This window comes from Oncorhynchus keta, chromosome 30 (genome assembly GCF_023373465.1).
Source record: "Oncorhynchus keta strain PuntledgeMale-10-30-2019 chromosome 30, Oket_V2, whole genome shotgun sequence".
Classification (NCBI taxonomy): Eukaryota; Metazoa; Chordata; class Actinopteri; order Salmoniformes; family Salmonidae; genus Oncorhynchus; species Oncorhynchus keta.
The window spans coordinates 58,871,289-58,894,845 of NC_068450.1; the positions used below are offsets into that span (position 1 = coordinate 58,871,289).

Here is a 23,557-nt window from a genome sequence, read left to right on the forward strand (position 1 = left end):
TATGGGACATCTAGGAGTGCCAACAAAGAAGATGGTCAAAGGTAATGAATGTTTTATATTTTATTTGTGCGGTTTGTGTAGCGACGACTATGCTAATTATTTTGTTTACGTCCCCTGCGGGTCTTTTGGGGTGTTACATGCTATCAGATAATAGCTTCTCATGCTTTCGCCGAAAAGCATTTTAAAAATCGGACTTGTTGCCTGGATTCACAACGAGTGTAGCTTTAATTCAATACCCTGCATGTGTATTTTAATGAACGTTTGAGTTTTAACTAGTACTATTAGCATTTAGCGTAGCGCATTTGCATTTCCAGATGTCTAGATGGGACGCCTGCGTGTCAGGTAGGAGCAAGAGGTTAAGTAAGCCTCTCTGATTCAGAGGGGTTGGGTTAAATGTGGAAGACATTTCAGGTTGATTGCATTCAGTTGTGCAACTGAGTAGGTGTCCCCACTTCCCTTTCAAACGTTGCCACTCAGGACGCCGTTCGTTCTATTATCAAAGAAGGGATAGAGACAAATCTGGAAGCGATCGATTGTCAAACCAAAGTGTAGAAATATTAATGTCGCCAACCATTCAGTGTGTGTGTGTGTGTGTGTGTGTGTGTGTGTGTGTGTGTGTGTGTCTAACATGTCATCGGTGAGAATCTTTCTCCACGTATAAATTAAGTGAAATACAACACCTTTTGCTCAGAGACTGAGCATAAGCACAGACTCCTGGGAGACGAGCGGTGTCTCTGTGTGTAAATATAGCAGCGCACAGGGGGCATTCCTGGAAGACGTTCACATCCAGCTCCAACCGCAGCCATGACAAGCAACGCAAAGCAAACAAAGCTGCCGATTACATGTCAAGACAGAGAGGCAGGGAAGGTGGGCAGAAGCACTAACATGGAGGAAATAGGTGGAACAGCCAGGAACAACGTTGGAGTTCAGACTGCCAGAAAGAGTCAGTAGGGTTAAATAGGAGTTCTATTTAAACGAAACACTTGTCCTCTAACCCTCCTATCACATCGTGAGATGCAGCTCATTTTGAACGTCATATAAAAGGACCATAAGATTCCAGTGTCGTCATCACAGAGCAGATTCCTCCCTCCAAAAAAACCCCCCCGGCCATTTTGAAATCACTTCTAAAAACAGTGGTCTCACAGACCACAACAGCTACACCAAAACCACTGTCTCTCAGTGTATTTAACAAATGCACGCACGCTACTTGAACACGAATGGCTTGCCAGTTGCATTCATGTCAACTCCTTGTATCCAGACCTTTAACATCCACTTGGATCGAAGGAAATGTTACAGCCATTGGCCATCCAACACACAGTCCGTTGTTACTGTGTCTTACCTGGCCTGACTCTGTGCATGGCCCTGGGCTGAGAGCAGGAGTGTCCCCAGGTGGAGCGCTGGAGTCGTCCTCTTCCTTGGAGGTCTCCACCGCCATCTCCTCCATCCCCATCATCACCTCCATAGTCTCCATCAAAGCAGAGAGCCGAGAGCTCATGTCGAAACGGCAAACATTTACCTGTAACAGCGTCGCCCGGCCAGGACAGGGAGAAGCTTGGCCATGAAGATCCAGCTAGTGCATCTCTCCACACTGAGACAACCTCTCTGCCTCCACCGCTACCCTGCTGCAGCCTCACCACTAGATCTCTATCACCCCATCACGCCCCGAGAGAGATTCTACTGTATGGGCTGTGTGTCTCTGGGTTTAATGTACAGGCTATGAAAAGCAACACACACACACACACACACAGAGAGACATCACATGGGATGTCCTACTAGCAGCAAGATATGGGTGGGTGGGGGTGAAAGGGCCAGTGGAAGATGAAGGGGGGGGTACATTAAACAAGCAGCTGTGTCCCTCATAGAGACAGCAAACAAAATAACAAACCAATTAGGCTCAGAGGGCTCCTGCCTGCCCCCCCATCCCATCTTTAAACGCTATTTTTCTATTCCTTCACTTCCCTGGGGCAACTTCTCTCATTCTCTCCCGCTCTGTCTCTCTCCGCTCATCCTTGCCTGCTCCAGTGAAAACCACTCTCCGTCCATTCCTTCTGAGCCACTGAGCATTACGGTGACAGCGTCACGACTTGCGGCCAATGGCGAAGGGCCTGACGAGGGACCTGGGCGGCCCGGGCCAGCCAATGAACACACGGTGACGACGACAGTCTTTGTACGGATTAACTGTTCATAGACATTGGATTGCAGGCTTATAGCAGCCTCTATGGAGGATGACAAAACAACCAGTCACACCACCGCTAGAAGATGCCTTGTTACTAAAAGATGGAGATGTCATAATTAAAAAAAAAAAAAAGATTCATAGATACTCTACAGATTCAAGTAAAACGCAGATCTCGAGAAAGGACTGGAGTGGACACAGTAACTCACTTCCTGTGTGAAGAAGCGCCTTCTTCGACCACTTGTCTCCTGCATAGACCTAGAACTCGCCTCAACCCCAGGACAACCGTGGCAGAGCAAGGAACTTGCAAGAACAGCAAAAACACAGAAACATGGACTCATTTTGTTAGAGAGACCTCAACTAGTGGAGAAGCAGAGGCTCAACATGGGGGTGGGGGAAGACATGAGAACAAGCCCTGCGCCACATCCAAGGTCCCGACATCGCTACTACTGTGCCACATACTTCCCCAACACAGAAGTAACTGCACTCCGCCTAGAAATACAGTGTAGTCGTGTTGGTACCTCTTTACCTAACCATCTGAGAGGACAGGCGCTGCTGTAATTGGGCAGAATTAAGCTGGAGGGAGAGGAGGGGGGGTAGACAGGGGTGGGGAGGTACAGTAGTGAGGTGCTTGTTATGGGGCTGGGGGATCAGAGCCTGGCAGGGTTTGGTTTGATGTCCCGTTGGCACTGCCTCCATTCTGAGGGACTGGCAGGGACTACATCTGCCCCCCTTTTGGATTTCGCCTGCAGTAAATGACACGCTGACCATTTGGCAGCCGGGAAAAAAAAAATGTCCCACTTCTTTAAGCCAGATTCTTATTCACTTCAATGCCGAGGTTAGGTAGTACACGATCATCACACAGACGTGAACATGTGCAGCAACCTGTGTAATATGCCTTTACAAACCAGAATTAGCCTACATGACACAAACAAGCTTTGAGCTGGAGGCCTGGAATGAGTCACACACAGAGGCGCACACAAACACAATGTCTAATTGTTGGGTTCTATAAGGCCTCTGATTTCATTGACATCCCGTGAACTATAAATAAAGTTAGCTCCACTTTCTCTTTTCAAACAGCTGTCTGTGTCAGCAGGAGAGGTGGGAGGTGGAGGGTTGTTCATTCTCAAAGAATGCTTCCTGGCTTTTATTTACATATATAAATATATAATGTTTCTCCTGGGTGCCACTTCACATAATGGTAGAGCAGTGAGGACCTAGAGTGCATTCCTCAGCTGCACAACTCACAGCTGCACAACTCTGTTATGCCAGAGACGAGTACTTCAGGAGTCCCCATTCCACATCTACGGTCTACCGTTACAACATTGATATAATGTATCATACATACACATGAGTAGTCGAGACGAATAGGGACCGCTACTGTTCTCTTGACTGGAGAGTGTTGAGCATTAGCGCACTAGCATAGCCTGGAGGCTGGAGCTTTGGACTGGTTCCCTCAATGGTAGCCGTTCAATATAGTAGCAGACAGCTCTGTTCAAACATCACTGCAGAATCACCAAGAACTGCACCATCATAAAACTGGCAAGACAAAATGAGAAAAAGAATGAGCATACTGAGACCAACGACCTGATTTGCCAATTCAAATGCTGTACCCAAACGCACAGTGACAAACAAAGTATAGCTTACAGTATGATGTATTTACTCAGTGTCACACAACAAGTTTTCCCTGACAAGCTCAACAGCAAACAACCCGAAACGCACACACACACAAGCACCCTGACAAAAACAATTAATTCTGGAGGGCTGGTTATAGCAGAGTAAGAGAGGGCCACAGCTTGCTGAGGGCTGGCATCCTCCTGACAAACACAAGCCCCTGCATCTGGGCTCACACACCGTGTCAAAGACACCACACACACACACACACACACACACACACACACACACAGTGTCAAAACACAGAAAATACTCACACATACACAGCGCTACAGCCAAACCCCAGACACACACACTAATCAATTCCACAAGATGAAAAGCATGTGAGTATGTCAGGAAATATGCCTCCAAAGTCAAAATGACGGTCCAACGCATCGTTAAGACGTTGTGCAGCCGGCCACATGTGAATGTCTGTACTTGGGATGTGCACGGTTACTATATACGAAAATACCCGAACGGATGTTAGTAATCAAACACTTGAATATGGGTATTCATTTCAGCAGGCAACAAATGATTATAGGCCTATTTTACACTGAAAAAAAGCTTTCTAAATTAAAATATCCATGTGATGTGACATTGTTGTTGTCTAATGACTATTTCATAAAACAAACTTTTCAATGTGGTTTATGGTGCGACCCATAAAAAGACCGGTAGCCTTCACGTATGTAGCTTGTTTGTTTATGCCTTTCACTAATGCAATGCAAGACGGAATAAAATTAAGGTAAGTAAAAGCTAGCCAAATGTGAAGTAGTCGGCTACAACGAACTACCAACAGGTAGCCTGTTGTTTTATCTGAATGGGGTTGGGGGGGGAAAGTGCATCATGTGGCCTCAATTAGCTTAGCTAGCTTCTCTAGGCTACTCAAGTCAAGATAGATATGGGATGGTTGCTACAGGTTAGCTAGTATTGGCTACTGCTCTTCTTCTGCTTCTTCCCCCCCCCCCCTGCCTTTCTGATTAAATTACCATCATAATGAGGCATTGCACAATAAATACAAATCAATAAAACATAGGAATATAGAAATTTAAAAGTTAAGGAGTTGTCATGTGAGGGAAAAAAAATCATATTTGGAGGGTTTCTAGCAATGTGGTTTGTTGCCTGTCTGGGCTGTGTGGGCTGTCCGGGCTGTGTGGGCTGTGTGGGCTGTGTGGGCTGTGTGGGCTGTCTGGGCTGTGTGGGCTGTGTGGGCTGTGTGGGCTGTGTGGGCTGTGTGGGCTGGTGGGCACCTCCTCCTCCTCCCCAGTACAGACGAGTCTCCCAGCAGCGGTTCTGCTGGCGGTGCGTTGATGGTGACAGACTTCTCCGAGCGGCTGCCATCCTTGCTGCGTGACTTGTGGTGGTCGCGGCTGCGCTCCCTGAGAAACAACGACAGGTACACCGGGTGAGTCGACGGGTACGTGGTTACCATGACAACCAGCAGACCAGAGGAGAGGATAGGAAGAGTGCATGTCGGCGTGGCGAATAGCAACGGACTGCCACAGGCGGGATTTCCAGTACGAGCCTCATGTTATTTCCCTCTGATTCTCATTCTCTCCCTCTTTCTTCCATAGCATCAGCAACAACAGGGTTATAGGAGTCTACATAATCCTGCTGGCTTTTACTTAGAATGTCTTTAATTAGTATTCTCTCACAGTGAACGTATGCAGGGGCTTAGCTGAAAACTCAAGACGCTTTTTGAGTCAGAGAAGAGGACTAGGGGACCAGGGGACAAGGGGAATAGAGGACCAGGGGACAAGGGGAATAGAGGACCAGGGGACAAGGGGAATAGAGGACCAGGGGACAAGGGGAATAGAGGACCAGGGGACAAGGGGAATAGAGGACCAGGGGACAAGGGGAATAGAGGACCAGGGGAATAGAGGACTTGGGGACCAGGGGAATAGAGGACTTGGGGACCAGGGGAATAGAGGACTTGGGGACCAGGGGAATAGATGACTTGGGGACCAGGGGAATAGAGGACTTGGGGACCAGGGGAATAGAGGACTTGGGGACCAGGGGAATAGAGGACTAGGGGACCAGGAGAATAGAGGACTAGGGGACCAGGAGAATAGAGGACCAGGGGAATAGAGGACCATTAATTTAAATGTAACCCTTATTTTACCAGGTAAATTGACTGAGAACACATTCTCATTTACAGCAACGACCTGGGGAATAGTTAGAGGACGGGGTGATGAAGGAGCAAATAGGAAATTGGCAATGATTAGGTAGCCATGATGGTTTGAGGGCCAGATTGGGAATTTAGCCAGGACACTGGGGTTAACACCCCTACTCTTACAATAAGAGCCATGGGATATTTAGTAACCGCAGAGAGTCAGGACACCCGTTTAACGTCCCATCCGAAAGACAGCACCCTACACAGGGCAATGTCCACAATCACTGCCCTGTGTTATTGGGATAAAACATTTTTTGACCAGAGAAAAGAGTACCTCCTACTGGCCCTCCAACACCACTTCCAGCAGCATCTGGTCTCCCAGACAGGGATCGACCAGGACCAACCCTGCTGAGGCAGCCAGCAGTGGGAGACTAGGGGACAAGGGAAGTAGAGGACTAGGGGACCAGGCCTTTACCTGCTGATGAGTCTAAAGGTGGCAAAGCATTCTTTATTCCATTCCTTGCCTCCCTCATGACCCAACTACCAACCAAACCGCTGTGAACTCGCCTCTACTCGCCTCACTTCCTCTGCCCCGCGAGGGCCATTAGTGGATCCGACCCCGGCACTGACCCTCTTCACCTCCCCAGATCCTGTGTGGGAGTGAGTGACAGACAGGGTTTCTCCATCCAGCCATATACAGTACAACACATGGCACTATGCCCACTGCAGCTCCATCATGGCTCTACTACCCCGGACACTGAGGAGGCTCATCACTCTCCCAGCCTCCACTAATCTGATCTCGTCAATCCCATTCTATTTCCAATTGCCCTCAGCCATGGTACTGTACTGTAGCTAGATACTCATGGTCTGGTCTGTTAGGAGGGATAGCCATGGTACTGTACAGTAGCTAGATACAGTACTTTCCGGTCTGTTACAGAGGGACAGCGTGAGAATAGAAGAGAGATGAGGAGCGAGAGAGAGAAACAGGCTAGTGATGAGATAACAGGACAGGCTCGGTCTGATCTAATTTATTTATTTTAATTTATTATGGGGGAAACAAACAAGTTGCAGAATGAAAACGTGTTGTACGTCTTTATTAAATAATCCAGAAATTGCAAATGCTAGACAACATGGGCTGAATTACAACCGGAGTGCCATCCAGGGACATCCATAAACAACTTATGGGAAATCATGATTTAAAACACAGGCAAACCTCTAGCTATGATGAAGACCAAGCACAGTTCCAAGATATTGCTGCCATTTTTCTTTTGACCCTAAATGTTCATTTCTTGTCCTCTGAGCGCATCTCCGTGTAAGGAGTCTTTTGTGAAGACCATAAAATGGATGTATCGAGTGTAACAAATGACATTTCCTCTAAATGGGGTGGCTTTTCCTGGATCTTTCTTTCACTGCAGGCAGTAACGTGGCCACCTCAGTCTCAGAGTGCTGGCATAGGACCCTGGCGTGTCCCAGTATGCCTTGTTTAGGGAGGTTCAAATCCTTTAGAATACCTCACGTGGTCATATCAGATTCACTTTTTTGGTGCGTAGCACTGTAGATATGCATTCCTTATGCATTAGGATAAATGCCACCAACAAAATGGTTCAATGGGTGTTACTGGCACATTTTACCCATCTGTTACGGAACATAGGCATGGATTTGGTTGTGAGAGCTGGATGCCAGGACATGAAAGAGCACTATGCACTTTTCTTAAGCTTGCAATGTGGATATTCAATGACATAGACACTATTGATCTCATAGATCCATTATTGATGGACCTAAAGCAATCAAAACAGCAATCAGGTTCAACTAAATAGATAAGTCACACTTCAGAGAGCCCCTGAAGCATTCACAGCATAGGTAAAAGTGGTTGAAGGATCAACGCTGATCGGACGGCCCATCAGGATATCCTGACGTTAGGCTCATCGGGGGAATCGGTGTGATTGGCTGCTATGGAAGTAATGGACCTCTATAGAAGCCAATGTGTTGTGATAGAGAGGTGAACACATCGGTTTCCTGCCTCTATTCTGGGTTTTTCCCTTTTTGACCAGGACACGGTTTCCTATTGAAAATGACCGCAGCCAGCTTCCACAAACTCAGATGAACAATATCATAAAAATAGAATAATGCAACATGCAAAGATAAATTGGAACAGGATTAGAATTCTTAATAAACATATTTCTTCCCTGGGGCTGGGAAATCTGAAGAGTCAGTCATAGTGGATTGGCATTCTCCACCATTCATTTTCACTGGGGACTCCCAGAGAGGACATTGACATTACATTACTTCAAGCACTGCATGGTACTCCAGAAATAACAGGAGAGGCACGAAGAGACATTCAGAACTAATACATTGAATCTAGAAGGAGGCGGAGATCGAAGTAATCCTTAAATAAATTATGGATATCATTACTAGTGCTACAATTAGTCCAGCGAGCAGCATGATCATCATTCACACTGACAGTGATGGTGATTAGTAACTGGAGGAGCCCTATTGGGAGATAGCTGGAGCCCTATTGGGAGATAGCTGGAGCCCTATTGGGAGATAGCTGGTGAGGAGAGAGGGTACTGTACTGCTGCACAGGCCAGGGTTGGGTAGAGGGTTGTACTACAAAGCAGGATCAAGGAGTTAGCCTGCTAACTTGCTTAAATATGATGGAAATACATTTTTAGGGAAAGATAAGCTTGAAATGGGCGTGGTCTACTTAACTCGACAACCAAAAACTCATATCTAAGTTTAGCTCCATGAACAAGAAAATAACTAGCTATTTCTGGTTGTTTATCAAAGTTAGCTGGCTTACTCATTGATACTCATTTGTGGTGTACCCCTCCATCCAATAGGGGTTGTAAGTCACATCGGGTTAGGCTCAGTTAAGCCGTTTATCCGGGAGTCGATGTAAAGATTGGATGACTCATACACGGGTACGTCTGGAGGCAGCTGCTTATGACTGGTGTGATTGTTTAAAATCAATGGGAGGACGGATGATGAAGGAGAGAGTCTCAAGCACCCTTTTTATATCCCAGCCTGCCTTTCAGAAACAGACTTCAGGAAAGCAGAAAGTAGCTTGTGGGCAAATCAATGTGCAACTCTTCCTCCTCTCATCCTCCTCCTGCATCATTAGCACACAACGCCAGCCAGCCTCATTGCTATTCTACAGCCCTCCTCTGGTATCATTTGATTAAAAAAGGAATTTGACTTCCAGCATGGCTTCCTAAAGCAGATGTGGCTTTTAGATGGAGGATGGAAGCCTGGCAACCTATGGCAGCGCCAAACCTGGGAGCGATTTCCACCGCAACACCCACAGCTAAGTCTGACACTGTCTGTGCACCCCCTCTCACTGACACAGAGGGCTGTGGGAAACAAAGCCGATTTGCACCTCCTCCGCCAAGAGTCTGTCTGTGGATGAATTTGCTCGCTTTCCGCATGGCTGGCCAGTCAAACCACACACACACACACACACAACACACACACACACACACACACACACACACACACCTGTGTAAAACAGGCACCGTGTCAAGGCGGAGCTCAGAGCCCAAGAAGCTCGGTACTCACTGCCAGTGTCAGCTAACGGGAGGATGACGAGGAGCCAAATACATAACCACACTCTCAGAATAATCATATTACAGGGAGAGAGAGAGGCCGTTTTCACTTCACCTTGAGAGAGTGGCTGTACTCAATGACACTGGCAGCTCTGCTCACTCTGTGTAACTGTAACAAGGAAGGGGGGTGAACAGGCAAAGGTGTGGCTGTGGCGGATAGACAACATTAAACTAACAAAGGTCATTTACTCAACCCTAAATCAACACAGCCAAGGTCTCTATAGCTTCAAGCCTGGACATAGCGCATTCATTTGCCCATCCCTCATAGTGACGGGGAGAATCCATGGCGGCAGCATTGCTCAATGACATTTCTCCACACAGTGTTGAGCCAGAGAGAGAGGGGCCCAGGGAGCAGTGTGTGATAGGGGCCGTGGTGAGGCCAGACTGTTGGCTAGGATTAGCTCCACTATCAGGTGACAGGGTACACAATGTATGACATGTACCAGTGTCTCCACTATAGCATTAATCAGGCAAGGTGGGTGCCTCTCCTTGATCTGCTCTGTAGACGTTTCAGTTGGAATGTTCAAAAGCAACATGTGGGTAAGGGGGTATTTTCACTCCACTTGGATTTTCCCATTAGCATCAACTCTAATAAGAAAGTTCCAGAAATAGGGTGTCTCCCTAAAATGTGGCCTGCCTCAGAAAGGGGAACAGTTCGGGGAACCATAACACCCCAAGCAGCAAAGGGATTAAAATTTTGGCATGAGATAGTGAATTGAATAAATTACAACGTGTTAATCGAGTGTGCCGCCATATAATTGGAGTCCTACCAATCAAAAAGAGCCAATTTTCCACATGACTGCCTACCAATGTGAGACTCACTAGTCAATGATCATTGGCACGCTCCACAGACACAGAAGAAGAGCCCCTCTCTGGAGAAGAGAAAGAAGCCTCAGAAGTTACTGACGTCACTCAACGCCACCGTTGCGGCGGATGCAGAAAGGCAGGCGATCTTGGTCTGGGAGAATCGTCAGTAGGTAGCAAACTACTCTGGTGTCCTTAAAAAGACCAAGCGCCACTGTCTACAGAGGCTCAGTGGCTTACAATGGGGACTGACTGGGTTCCCTGTGTATAAATCGCGCTAGAGAGACGACACCACAAAAACAGCAGCGCGAGGCAGCGATCCAGAGTCAGTGGGAGAGACGTTTGACACGGTACAGGATCACGCAGCTTGAGCCAATATCTTGGAAGTTCATTCTCTGGTATCTTTTTAGCACTCGTTGTGTACCAAGGCCAGACATGGGATCTCAGAGAGGCACACAGCTGTTTACATGTATGTATGTATGTGTGTATGTGTGTATGTGTGTATGTGTGTATGTGTGTATGTGTGTGTGTCCATCCAAGTCTGGCACAGATGTAATTAGGCAATGGCAATCCAAAGCCTCTTCATGCATGGCACCCGTCAGAGTAAAAGGATTATACTTCAGATGAGACAGGGGGTTTTCAAAGCCAAGCGTGTCTCTTTTGTCTATTGAATTAGAGGCCAGCCAGTGGCCTTAGCATAGTGGGAGAGGAGAGAGAGGAGCGAGTGGAAAGGAGTTTGGCAAGGAGGCCCTGTACAGCCTCTCCAATTTGCCACCACTCACTTCCTGCATCCCAAACGGCACACTAAACCTTAACTACTGCTCTACTTTTGACCAAAGCCCTGTGGGCCCTGGGGGTCCTGGCCAGAAACACAGTGCACTATATAGGGAATAGGGTGATCTTTAGGACACAGTCACTCTCTTCAGAGTTACAGATACAGGAAGAGAGGGAATAGGGTGACCTTCAGGACACAGTCACTCTCTTCAGAGTTACAGATACAGGAAGAGTGGGTGGGAAAGTGAGTTCCACTCACCCACCTCCAAACCCACTTTAATTTACAAGTGTCCCCAGTTTTCGTTGCCTAGCTTCAGACGACACGGTCAAATTTCCCCCCGGGAGAACGTGAGAGGAGAGCTGGAGCAGGAGAGCGGAGAGGCCTCTCCATCCAGTGATACGCCTGCCCAAATCTATCCCATGGGAGTGGTGGTGACATCACTGGAGAGGGAGCGAGGGAGGAGGTCAAGTGGAGATTAACGAGGGCAGCTGCTGGCTTTTCAACACGTCTGGGGCTTGCGAGCGAGGGATCGGCGACTGACTGAAGCTGAGTGGGGTCTGACGCAGGAGAGAATAGAGCATAGACAGATAGAAAAAGAGAGAGAGAGAGAGATAGAAAGCACACCAGATGTTTCAGGGGGTCCCACCAGATTCAGTCGTAGAGGGATCCTTTCACCCTGGATAACTGGTCCCAGAGAGAGAGAGAGAGAGGGAAGGAAGAGGGAGAAAGAGAGAGGGATGTGCTGGCTGGATAAAGGAGGGGCTGTGTGGAACAGGAGCCCCTTGCTTGTGGCCCTCTGTATCAGCTGAGCCATCAGTCAGGCCTCTTCAGCACCTGTCCCCCTCTCCCTTCCTGAGCCTGTCAGACACTGCTATTCCACTAATGACAGACAAATAACCCCACACTGCCCTGTGGTGGACAGATGGAGGGAGGGGAAAGAGGGGATAGAGACCAAGTGGAATGAAGGAGAGAAAGAGAGGAAAGAGAGAACAGGGTAGAAAAGGAGGCGAGGAAGAGAGAGCAATTTATTAGAGGTTTCGTCACCGTCTATCCTTCAAACTAGAGATGGTATGAACGTGCATAACGTCCTCTTACCCATGTCTGTGGGATCCCCGGGAGCGACCAGAGTAGTACGAGTACCCTGAGTAGGTGGACTCCGTGTCCATGGCGACGAGGTCCTTCCTCCCGGGCGACTGGCCAAGGGCCTCGCGGAGGTTGCTGGGCTTTGCCGCAGGCAGACGCAGCGGGAGCTTGTGGGCAGTCTTGTCCGGTGGCAGGCGGAGCTCGCTCAGGAGATTGGCAGAGGCCGCAAGCTGTCGGGTGTCAATCTTGAAAGCAACCCTGGGGATTCCCGACTAGGAAACATCAACCTGGGGAGGAGACAGAGACAGCCAGGTCTGGTCAGAGGACGGACAGATGGACAGAGGACAGAAGTGGTGGTCTGCTATAGCCCAGTTGATACTGAAAGACAAGAATGTGTGTTGCAGATGGATCTGGACAGCTGGGATCTCTGCACATAGCTTCCACTTCGCCTTTTTCTCTGGAATTAACATTCCAGGAGATAAATATGAGAAAAACACAACCGCTTCACTAAAGCAGCATTTGACATTCCCATTAGGCAGGATGGGGAAATCATTATTTTAATGAAGGTTGTGTGGGAGGGATCGCACACACACACACACACACACACCAATCGAAGCTTGACACAGGACAGATTTGAAACCATTGGACTAGTTTCTGTTGATTCTAATATAAAAGGTACATTGTGAAAGGCTCTTCTTACTTCTAACCTCCTTGACAACCCAAACCTACAGTAGTTCACAGAGAGTGTAAGCACTAAGCACACCCACAAACAACAGAACAGCAGCAGACCTAGCTATGAATCCCTCCCTCAACAAATAGACCTTTCCACAGACAGACTGGCCTATGAGAAGAGAGATTGAATTGGAATGTTGTGCAGAGCATGCAGGTCTACGTCTGGAGCTTCAACAAAACAATGGTCGGATGCAGAGCAACAAACCCATTTCCCTCGCCGACCCCGGTCTCACCCCTCTCTCCCAGCCTTCCACTAGCGTGACATCATCACACAGACAAAGTGCTCCAGGTAAAACAGTGTTTGGTTATTACATTATTAAACCAAGAAGCTTTCAGAGGGGAATTGAGACAACCAGCCAACAACACACAAACAGATACCGTAAAATATCCAATTTAGCTTTAGGCCTATATTCTGTGTTTTGGTCTCTAATCTTGGAAACATTCTTTCCCAAGAGGATCAATCTCCCAGAAAAATGCTAAAGGCTGTGTGGATGCAGAGGAGAGCCGTAACTTAAACATCAAGCGGATTTCAATATCAAAGGGAGAATTTTCTTCTTTTTTTTTTTTTAAACTCCCCACTAATTCCATACCATTAGTTCTACTCCTAGACCCGGCTGAAGACTTTACAGCATCCACTAGGAGACGCAGGTCTGATAAGAGCGTTTATTGGGTGCCCTTGATTTGACTACATGTACAGGAGGATATGATGTAACAGTTGTTCTTAAATGACCGAAGGGAAGAGGGAACAGAAGTGAAAAGGGCAGAAACAGACGTAGTGAAACAACAGGGATTACGATTAGGCACATGGCTGAGTAACAACGCCTGGGGAAACAGAGAGAGCCATGTGAGCAGGGAGAGCTGGGGACAGGCGTACGCACGCACACACACACACACACGACAGGTAAACCATCAAGGAGGTAGACAGAGAGCCTCTTAACAGCTGGAGGTAACGGGACAGGAAGGGGAACGGAGCACGCTACATAAAGTCACACGCATCAATGCAATAATATGGCAGAAGAGCTGATAAGCCAAGCTTGCAACGTACACTTCTCAACAGCGCCAGCATCATTCATCGTACAACACTAAGGATTCCATTTTTGACCTAGAACCATCCAATCACATTTAAAGACTAATTCAATGAAAATGTAGCATTTCAGAAAGGACCGTTGACAAAGTGATAACAGATGTTGTATTGTAACACAGGTGATAAATAATGTATACAGCACAGGAGGCTGGTGGCACATTAATTGGGGCGGACAGGCTGGTGCTAGCGATTGGAGCGGAATCAGTGGAATCGTATCAAAAACATGGTTTCCAGGTGTTTGATTCCATTCCATTTGTTCCATTCCGGACATTATAATGAGCTGCCCTCCTCTTGTATACAGCTGGCTTGTATTGGGCCAAAATCCCTAGTGAAACCTTCAATGTAAACAAGGAGCTGAAGGAGAGAGGTTAAAGTGAACATTGTTGAATTTACAAGCGTATCCCAGAAACGAGCACACTCACTGGAGTGTACACTTAAAGCATGCCAACTCCCATGACCCCTTGCAGCAGAGGAAATCCACTCTAACTGACCCATATCTGTTGTGAAAATTAACTAGAGTGCTCCAGTCACCACTCTCCCGTCTCCTCCACAGTCACCACTCTCCCGTCTCCTCCACAGTCACCACTCTCCCGTCTCCTCCACAGTCACCACTCTCCCGTCTCCTCCAGTCACCACTCTCCCGTCCCCTCCACAGTCACCACTCTCCCGTCTCCTCCACAGTCACCACTCTCCCGTCTCCTCCACAGTCACCACTCTCCCGTCTCCTCCACAGTCACCACTCTCCGTCTCCTCCACAGTCACCACTCTCCCCACAGTCACCACTCCCGTCGCTCCACAGTCACCACTCTCCCGTCTCCTCCACAGTCACCACTCTCCCGTCTCCTCCACAGTCACCACTCTCCCGTCTCCTCCACAGTCACCACTCTCCCGTCTCCTCCACAGTCACCACTCTCCCGTCTCCTCCACAGTCACCACTCTCCCGTCGCCTCCACAGTCACCACTCTCCGTCTCCTCCACAGTCACCACTCTCCCGTCGCCTCCACAGTCACCACTCTCCCGTCGCCTCCACAGTCACCACTCTCCCGTCGCCTCCACAGTCACATCCTGCTGTCCTGACGTGTTTGGAGTTAGCAGTATGCGTGCTCATTCAAACACTTTTGGACTATCACAAGTGTAACAGTTTTGCTTCCGTTCCTCTCCTCGCCCCTACCTGGGCCCGAACCAGGGACGCTCTGCACACACCGACAACTGCCTCCCACAAAGCATCGTTACCTATGGCTCCGTTACCTATGGCCACGGCCCTTGAAGAGCAAAGGAAACAACTACTTCAAGGTCTCAGAGCTAGTGACGTCACCGATTGAAACGCTATTAGCACACACCCCGCTAACTAGCTAGCCGGTTACACAAGCAAAGCTCACTTCTGCACACATTAAACATGTTGATTAACTACCGCAGCAGTCACAACTGAAGCCTTGGGAAGTAGAGCGGGGCTCGAACTCTCCCTTGGGGCACTCTCTCTGTTTTCATAACCACATTTGTTCCAGTCGTTTCACTGAAAAGAACTGCTCATCCAAGATACTGCCCCGTGCCATCTTATCTGCCACTTAGAAAGGAAAACTTGGGGTGAATGTAAACAGTGACCCATATAGTGTGTGTGTGTTTGCACATGGGGATTGAGAAAGCTAGTTCTATCAAACAAAGTCTGGATATTTTGACAGCACTCTTGTTGACACGCTTTTATACGTCTGAATCATCGGAGGGAATACTGAACAACATGATGACAAACCTCTCTAAGGCTGTTTTATTCTACAGAAGAGCCAGCTGCCAGCTCAGTCCATGTGCCAGTCCAGCAATCAAAATAGTTTTGGTGCTGCTTTTAGACAGGTAGCACAATTCTGATCTTTTGTTCACTAATTGACCAATCAGATCAGCACTGAAATATTTGATGTGATTGGTGAGGCAGGGCTAGACACTCTGGCCAGAGTGAGGCAGGGCTACAGACACTCTGGCCAGAGTGAGGCAGGGCTACAGACACTCTGGCCAGAGTGAGGCAGGGCTACAGACACTCTGGCCAGAGTGAGGCAGGGCTACAGACACTCTGGCCAGAGTGAGGCAGGGCTACAGACACTCTGGCCAGAGTGAGGCAGGGCTACAGACACTCTGGCCAGAGTGAGGCAGGGCTACAGACACTCTGGCCAGAGTGAGGCAGGGCTACAGACACTCTGGCCAGAGTGAGGCAGGGCTACAGACACTCTGGCCAGAGTGAGGCAGGGCTACAGACACTCTGGCCAGAGTGAGGCAGGGCTACAGACAGTAAGGCCAGAGTGAGGCAGGGCTACAGACACTCTGGCCAGAGTGAGGCAGGGCTACAGACACTCTGGCCAGAGTGAGGCCAGACACTCTGGCCAGAGTGAGGCAGGGCTACAGACACTCTGGCCAGACAGTGAGGCCAGGTGAGGCAGGGCTACAGACACTCTGGCCAGAGTGAGGCAGGGCCAGACACTCTGGCCAGAGTGAGGCAGGGCTACAGACAGGGCTAAGGCCAGAGTGAGGCAGGGCTACAGACACTCTGGCCAGAGTGAGGCAGGGCTACAGACACTCTGGCCAGAGTGAGGCAGGGCTACAGACACTCTGGCCAGAGTGAGGCAGGGCTACAGACACTCTGGCCAGAGTGAGGCAGGGCTACAGACACTCTGGCCAGAGTGAGGCAGGGCTACAGACACTCTGGCCAGAGTGAGGCAGGGCTACAGACACTCTGGCCAGAGTGAGGCAGGGCTGCAGACAGTAAGGCAGAGGGCCTGGGTTGAGGACTACAAACAGACTATAGACACTCCAACCAGGGTAAAGGTACTGCTACAGGAGCCCAGACAGAGCCCAGACAGAGCCCAGACAGAGCCCAGACAGAGCCCAGACAGAGCCCAGACAGAGCCCAGACAGAGCCCAGACAGAGCAAATAAGGCTGGTTCTGCAGAGAGCATCACAGAGGCATTTCCATCTCCTGTGCTAATCCTTTTAAGAATGAGGGATGAAAGGGATTAACAGGGTGAAAAAGATGGGGTTGAGGTCCCTGCCAGGATGGGGGTCAGAGAGAGAATACCACAATCACCTTGCCAGTCACCACCTGCTCAACAGCCCAGCTAAGCTGCTTTGTCAACAAATTTGGCCAAACTGGGTTTCAATTGAAGATGTTGGTGACTGAAGGCAGCTTTAAGGGCTGTCTTCAACAGATCTATAAGGGGAAACACTCATCTGGTCCCTGGTCTTTACTTAGAGTGGTGCCAGTGGCCGTGCAGCACTAAAGCTGAAGACGCTGTGCCACCCCCCACACACACACACTACTTAGGGAAGTCAGGTTATCCGCGGCAGCCGAAGCCAGCAGCGTTTTCCTGCCTCTGATTTGGTCTACGGCGGGACTAGCTGGCGTTTGCCTGCCAATGAGAGCCTCCTTGTTAATCTTCCTCCATTCAGCCGCTCTCTTCCTGTTTACACTGGATAAACATCCTCTCACTATGAAGGACCACACCCTCAGAGAGCCGGGAGACAGAGGCATGAGGACTGATCTGCAAGGTAGAGAAACACACACACACACACACAGGTGTGACTCTGGGATTCATGCTTGAGGAACTGCGGGAGTGTAAATACCCACGAGTGAAACGCACAAGATGACAAACATGTGGCAGCACACCATCAGAGCAAAGAAACAAGAAAACGACCATCTAACCAGTCAGCTCACTAACAAAGCCGCATCAAGTGCCTGCTAACCAAATCCAAACCCAGACAGACCCTCAAGGCCGCCCCCCCCCCCGACACAACCTTCCTCCTCCAGAGCAGGCTGTCGTAACGGTCTGGTGATAACAGAGCAAACAAAACGACAACAGAACAACGCAGGAACGGTGACATTCTTTGTGAGAAAAAAAACTAACATTTTTATTGCCTTTTTCATCCTTACGGTAAAAGGTAGTTTGTTCATTCATGGTTTCCACAGCGACAGCGAGTCCACAGATTGGTCTTGTAATTCCAACCAAGCTTCCGGCGCCAAAGACAGTAATCTAATCCCACTGTATATGACAGCCTAATTTACAGATCCTTCACTACTCACAGCCTTTAATAGGAGATGGGACTCTCTCCCAAACTGAGGAAGAGAAACTAGACTACTGTACTTTCCCAAAAAGACAGCTTAATTCTCTCTAGTGACCGAGTCTAAGCACAAAGCTCTGCCAACCGGGGAAGGTATTCAGGAACAAAGGGGAGCCCTGACTGAAGCCGTCTCCTGCTAGCCTGTGACCAGGAAGTACAGCTGTGCGGTGTGCCTGACAGAGCCCCTCCCACACCTCACCACAACATAAGCAAAGGGCCTATTAAAAGCTCATCATCATTACCAGCCAATGATATGTCCGACCTTCATTAGCCAAAGATAGTCTCTAACCCATCTCCTCTGACAGAGTGAATAGGACAGTCGTTGCACTGGCCTGGTATTCCAGCTAGGCCATACGTATCAGAGGCAAACAGCTCTGTTGTGGTGGTGCGAATGTGAGGAACTAAGACCTTTTAGCTGAGACACAGAGAGGAAACAACACTGACATTTGTCCAAGCAGCTCCCAACGAGGCCACGCCCTTCCTGTCCTGTTTGTGTTTTTCCCACATGAAACAATATTCATTGAGTATGCATGTACATATGCATACCGGTACACACACATCCCCCTCATACTTCTCACTGTAAAAATCTACTTGGACTCTATTAACTACAAGCGAACACAAGCGTAACGAAAGACGAGCTGAACACGGGAGAGACTTATTCAGTTAAAAAAAGGTAACAACGTGATTCATCTGAGACGCCGGAGGAGGGGAGTCGACCGAGGGAAGAAACACGAGTCAGCGACTAAATGTGTTCTTTGGAATCACATGGTCATCGAGATGCTGTCTATGGAGCATATGAACCCATTAATTGCATCAACATTCCAGAATGTCCCCCTCTCCCCCGGCCATTCATTAGTGTCAGAGATGCAGAGAAACAAATCGCAAAAAATTAAACCCTATTCCCTTTATAGTGCACTACCTTTGACAAGGACACATACGGCTCTGGTCAAACGTAGTGGGCTATATAGGGAATACAGCATCATATGTGCCCTGGTCAAAAGTATTGCACTATAAAGGGAAGAGGGTGCCATTTGGGACCCACAAGAGAGGCAGACACCACAAGAGAGGCAGACACCACAAGAGAGGCAGACACCACAAGAGAGGCAGACACCACAAGAGAGGCAGACACCACAAGAGAGGCAGACACCACAGGTTATTAAGGCGGAGTTTAGACAGGCTGCTCTATTCTGATCTTTTTTTTTCACTAATTGGTCTTTCGACCAATCAGACCAGCTCTGAAAAAGATCTCATGTGAAACGAACTGATGCGATTGGTCAAAATACCAATTAGTCTGGTAAAAAAATATCCTAATTGGGCTGCCTGTCTAAACACAGCCTTAGAGCCAAGAGAGACAGCTCTCATAGTACATGAGGAGCATAATAATTAAGCTGTGATTTCTCTATTCAAAATGATAAACTCAAAAACAGGAGGAGGCACTGTGTAATAAATACCTAGTTTCCAAGATGTAGCCTGTTACTGTAATGTTGCGGCAGTGTTACAGTCCGTGTTGCAGCACTTTGGCTTCCAAACATACTGGATTAATGGATTAAAATAAGATAAGATGAAGAACCCCCTTCTTGCTGTTCTGTGTACTTTGAATGTTGCACATTATCTAAGATTACGGCAAAAGATGTCCTCTTGGACTTTTTCCAGGATGCAGCTCTGTCTCTCTGTACTTCTGTAGCTGAGCTGAGGCACTTGATTGGTGACGACTCCTTCCACCTGGTTTGCCATCACATCTCTCTTGATCGCCGACACAAAGACCACAATGCTACACCTAAAGCTCTCACAGGGGCAGCATCCCTCCCCATCCATGTTGACGATCACTCACCCGCTGTCACTCACACGAGGAGCTTCTGACAGTTATCATGTCATCGGCTTTCAAATATTCTCTTTGCTGACGTGAAGAGACGCACAAACAGAAACCATTTAGCCTACCAGAATAGAGAGCGCTGCAGGAGAATGACTTGTTCAAATCCCACAAGGAAACGACCAATAAATCACACTCCTCTGATGTTAGGCTCGGTGTACAGATAAAAGATATTCATGGAATTCATGGTCAGACACGAAGATATATCAGTCTTCACAAGTGAGTGTGTTTCTCTTGTCTGAGACAAGTCAGTCATGTTTCACAACACAAAGGGAGTTTCATTGTTCAGCGTTTCCTAAGCACTACCACCAACCAACCATCCTGGTTCTTACTGCAACTAGGGGTGGGGGAGTCGAGACTGCTAGTCTGTACAATGCTTACAGCCGTGGAGTCTCAATAGAGCTGTATATTGGAGTCAACTCCATCTGAACATCTAGAGAATTTAGGTAGGTTAGCTACATCTTATTCGCACAGTCTGCAAATGATTAAACACTGAGAAAATGTTTGGGTTTGTTTATTCAACACAGATATACCATCTACTGTGGTTTGTCATGGTCTGTTCAGCTGAATTACCATACCGGTCTATTGTATGTTTTGGGATTTTCAGGTCTGGGTGACACTCAATGGCACTACTATGTAACATAGTTTAGAAGGCCCGCATAGTTTAGAAGGCCCGCATAGTTTTAGAAGGCCCGCATAGTTTTAGAAGGCCCGCATAGTTTTAGAAGGCCCGCATAGTTTTAGAAGGCCCGCATAGTTTTAGAAGGCCCGCATAGTTTTAGAAGGCCCGCATAGTTTTAGAAGGCCCGCATAGTTTTAGAAGGCCCGCATAGTTTTAGAAGGCCCGCATAGTTTTAGAAGGCCCGCATAGTTTTAGAAGGCCCGCATAGTTTTAGAAGGCCCGCATAGTTTTAGAAGGCCCGCATAGTTTTAGAAGGCCCGCATAGTTTTAGAAGGCCCACATAGTTTTAGAAGGCCCACATAGTTTTAGAAGGCCCACATAGTTTTAGAAGGCCCACATAGTTTTAGAAGGCCCACATAGTTTTAGAAGGCCCACATAGTTTTAGAAGGCCCAAATGAAATGTTGGATTATTATGAATCCATTTATACAACACTGTCTTGAACAATGTTTCAACAAAATCCTACCTCATTGGCGAGAAGTTCTTAAAATGGCCAGACTACATTCAGAATACAAAACACAGACAGTCCAGAAGGTTCAGGTAGCACTTTACATTACATTGTTGTTACACCTTCACTACAGCCTGGCTAACACCAAGCATGTGGTGAAGGCAAATCATGGGAATTCTACCAATTTATTTCGTACTCTTAACAAAATGCAAAGTGCTCGTTTTCGGATTGGACTGTCATTTTCATACAACAGCATATTCAGACTGTAGTAGAGCTATACAGCTGTTTCTCTACCCGATCCTACCTGTAAACCCAAATGGCAGACTTCCGTAGGAAACTCCCTGGTCTCTGCAAGGCCTCCCGAGCCCTTCCCAGACAGTTGGTTCAACAACCAACATATTCACAAACACTAAGGAGCAAGCTAATGTTTAAGGAGAACTGTCTATGATATGAAACTGTCTGCACGAGCGTGAATGATATCAATGAGCCATTGTGCAACATTGTTTTTGGAGGCGCAACGCTGTCGCTGATGGTAACAAGGTGGCCAGACTGAACTACAAACGAATTCGGTCAACCGTGTGCAGAAAGTGGTTCAAAGTTAAGTCTGAAAGTGTGTTTGAGACTTTTGAGTTATGTTATTATTGAATCAATTGAATTGAAAAACAAGCGATTGTTGTCATTCTAGGCGTAACGCTTTAGAAAACATTAACTCCTGCTTTACATGACTTTCAAGGGTTAACTTTACACCCTACGTTGGCTGACTGCAGTCCTTTAGATTGAGGGAATTCTAAATCACATTTTCTCTCCACATGTAGCCTACAGCTCATGTAGCGTATTAGAAAAGACAAACGGTTACTCGTAGGTTGTACTGTTGTAATACAATGTAGGCCTGCCTACCTGTAAAAAAAATAATAACACATTTCCACCGAATAAAAATAATTAGTAGTGTAGCTTACATCAAGCAGGAACAAGCCAACCAAACTCCCAATTTACATCGGGCTCAATCGCACTCCTAAAATACACGAACAACTCCTCAACGTAGGATGCAGACGTTGGAATTGTGACTGTTTCGCGCAGGGCTACTCACCTTCACTGGAGGTAAACCATTCCAAGAAGAGATTTCATCCAGAAATGTAAATTGCATATTTCTCCCTTCAAGCACACGGTACAGTCGGGAACCAGCCCGGGTTCACGCCGTTGTACAAGGGGGCAGCACTTACATGATGAGAGAAAGGAAAATGTGTAGTGCGACAATGGTGCGCTAGGGGGGAATGGTGATGGCTGTGAACTGTCAAGTGATTACAGTAGGCTGTACAATGCAAATATAGTCAAATAGGATAAAACCGCAGCACCAAATGACTTAGCAAAATCGTATTTACTTGTCTGACAAGTAGGCTACAGGTGTTTGCAATTAATTTCTGAGTCAGAGTCCAGTTCACATCCACATTTCAAACCTTCAGTGAGTGTCAGGAACACCCGCAGCTCGGCTCTGTTAGGTGGATTTGTCACAAGTGGCTGAAGTGGGAAAAGTGACAGTGTTAGGTGGATTTGTCACAAGTGGCTGAAGTGGGAAAAGTGACAGGAGAGTGCAAATAGCTTAGGGTTTGGTTTGGTGGATGTTTTCAGTGAGGTGCACATTAAATGCAATCTATTCTTATAAGAAGTAGTGGATTTAGGCATTGACGGCATCTTTCCGGGCTTGGGGCGCCCGCACAAAAATAATAATAAATAAATATTCCGAATGGTGACATTTGCGCGATCGGTTTTATATCGCACATTTGCACGTCCGGTCAATGATTTCATGTCACGGCCTGGGACTGTGGGTCAATTATCCTTGTCGGAGTGGGCGTCTTGATTCTAGTTTGTGAGCTTGGCAGGCTACTGCATGGGAAGGTCTCCCACTCAGAAGTATGAGCTGGTGTGGTGGCGGTGGTATGTTGACCTCAGGTCTCCCCACTGGAAGCCCGAAGTAGGGGGAGCGGGGGGATCTATCAGATAGCCCACCTCTAACTTTGTACAGTACTGCAATTAGTTGTGCAATTTAGTTTGTGTGTTTCTTGTTTAAAGTGCAATAGTGTAATAATCAGGTTCTCTTCTTTATAAGTGTGTTATTTTATTTGTGTGATATAGGATTTGTGCAATTTAGTTTTATTTGTGTTTTTTTGTTCGCAAATGGGTAATAGTTTAATAATTAAATTATATTTTTTACTTGTATTTATATACCGCAATATGTTTCTATTTGTCTTTGTTTACTTTTTTTATATTTATGAGTCTTATTTTTGTATATATATTTATATAGTTTAAAATGTTTTGATTATTCATTTGTGTTGTTCCAAATGTCTGAATAAAAATGACAGTTAGTGCAGAATGGTGCTTATTTTTATGGGGGGCGCTGAAGGGGGGGGTTGGCCCAGAGATTCATGCAAACTAGAACCGCCACTGCTT

At 47.5% G+C, this 23,557-nt stretch overlaps 1 protein-coding gene across 1 annotated transcript in view; it reads right to left on the reverse strand.

The window, feature by feature from the left end:
- Positions 1-22,516, reverse strand: part of LOC118363833 (vang-like protein 1) — a 42,744-nt gene extending 20,228 nt beyond the window's left edge. The window contains exons 1-3 of the mRNA XM_052488676.1: positions 22,200-22,516; positions 12,213-12,487; positions 5,094-5,202 (exon numbers count right to left, since the gene is read on the reverse strand). Coding sequence (XP_052344636.1) covers positions 5,094-5,202; positions 12,213-12,283 — 180 coding nt within the window. The 5' untranslated portion in view covers positions 12,284-12,487; positions 22,200-22,516. The remainder of the gene's footprint in view (positions 1-5,093; positions 5,203-12,212; positions 12,488-22,199) is intronic.
- Positions 22,517-23,557: the final 1,041 nt, after the last annotated feature.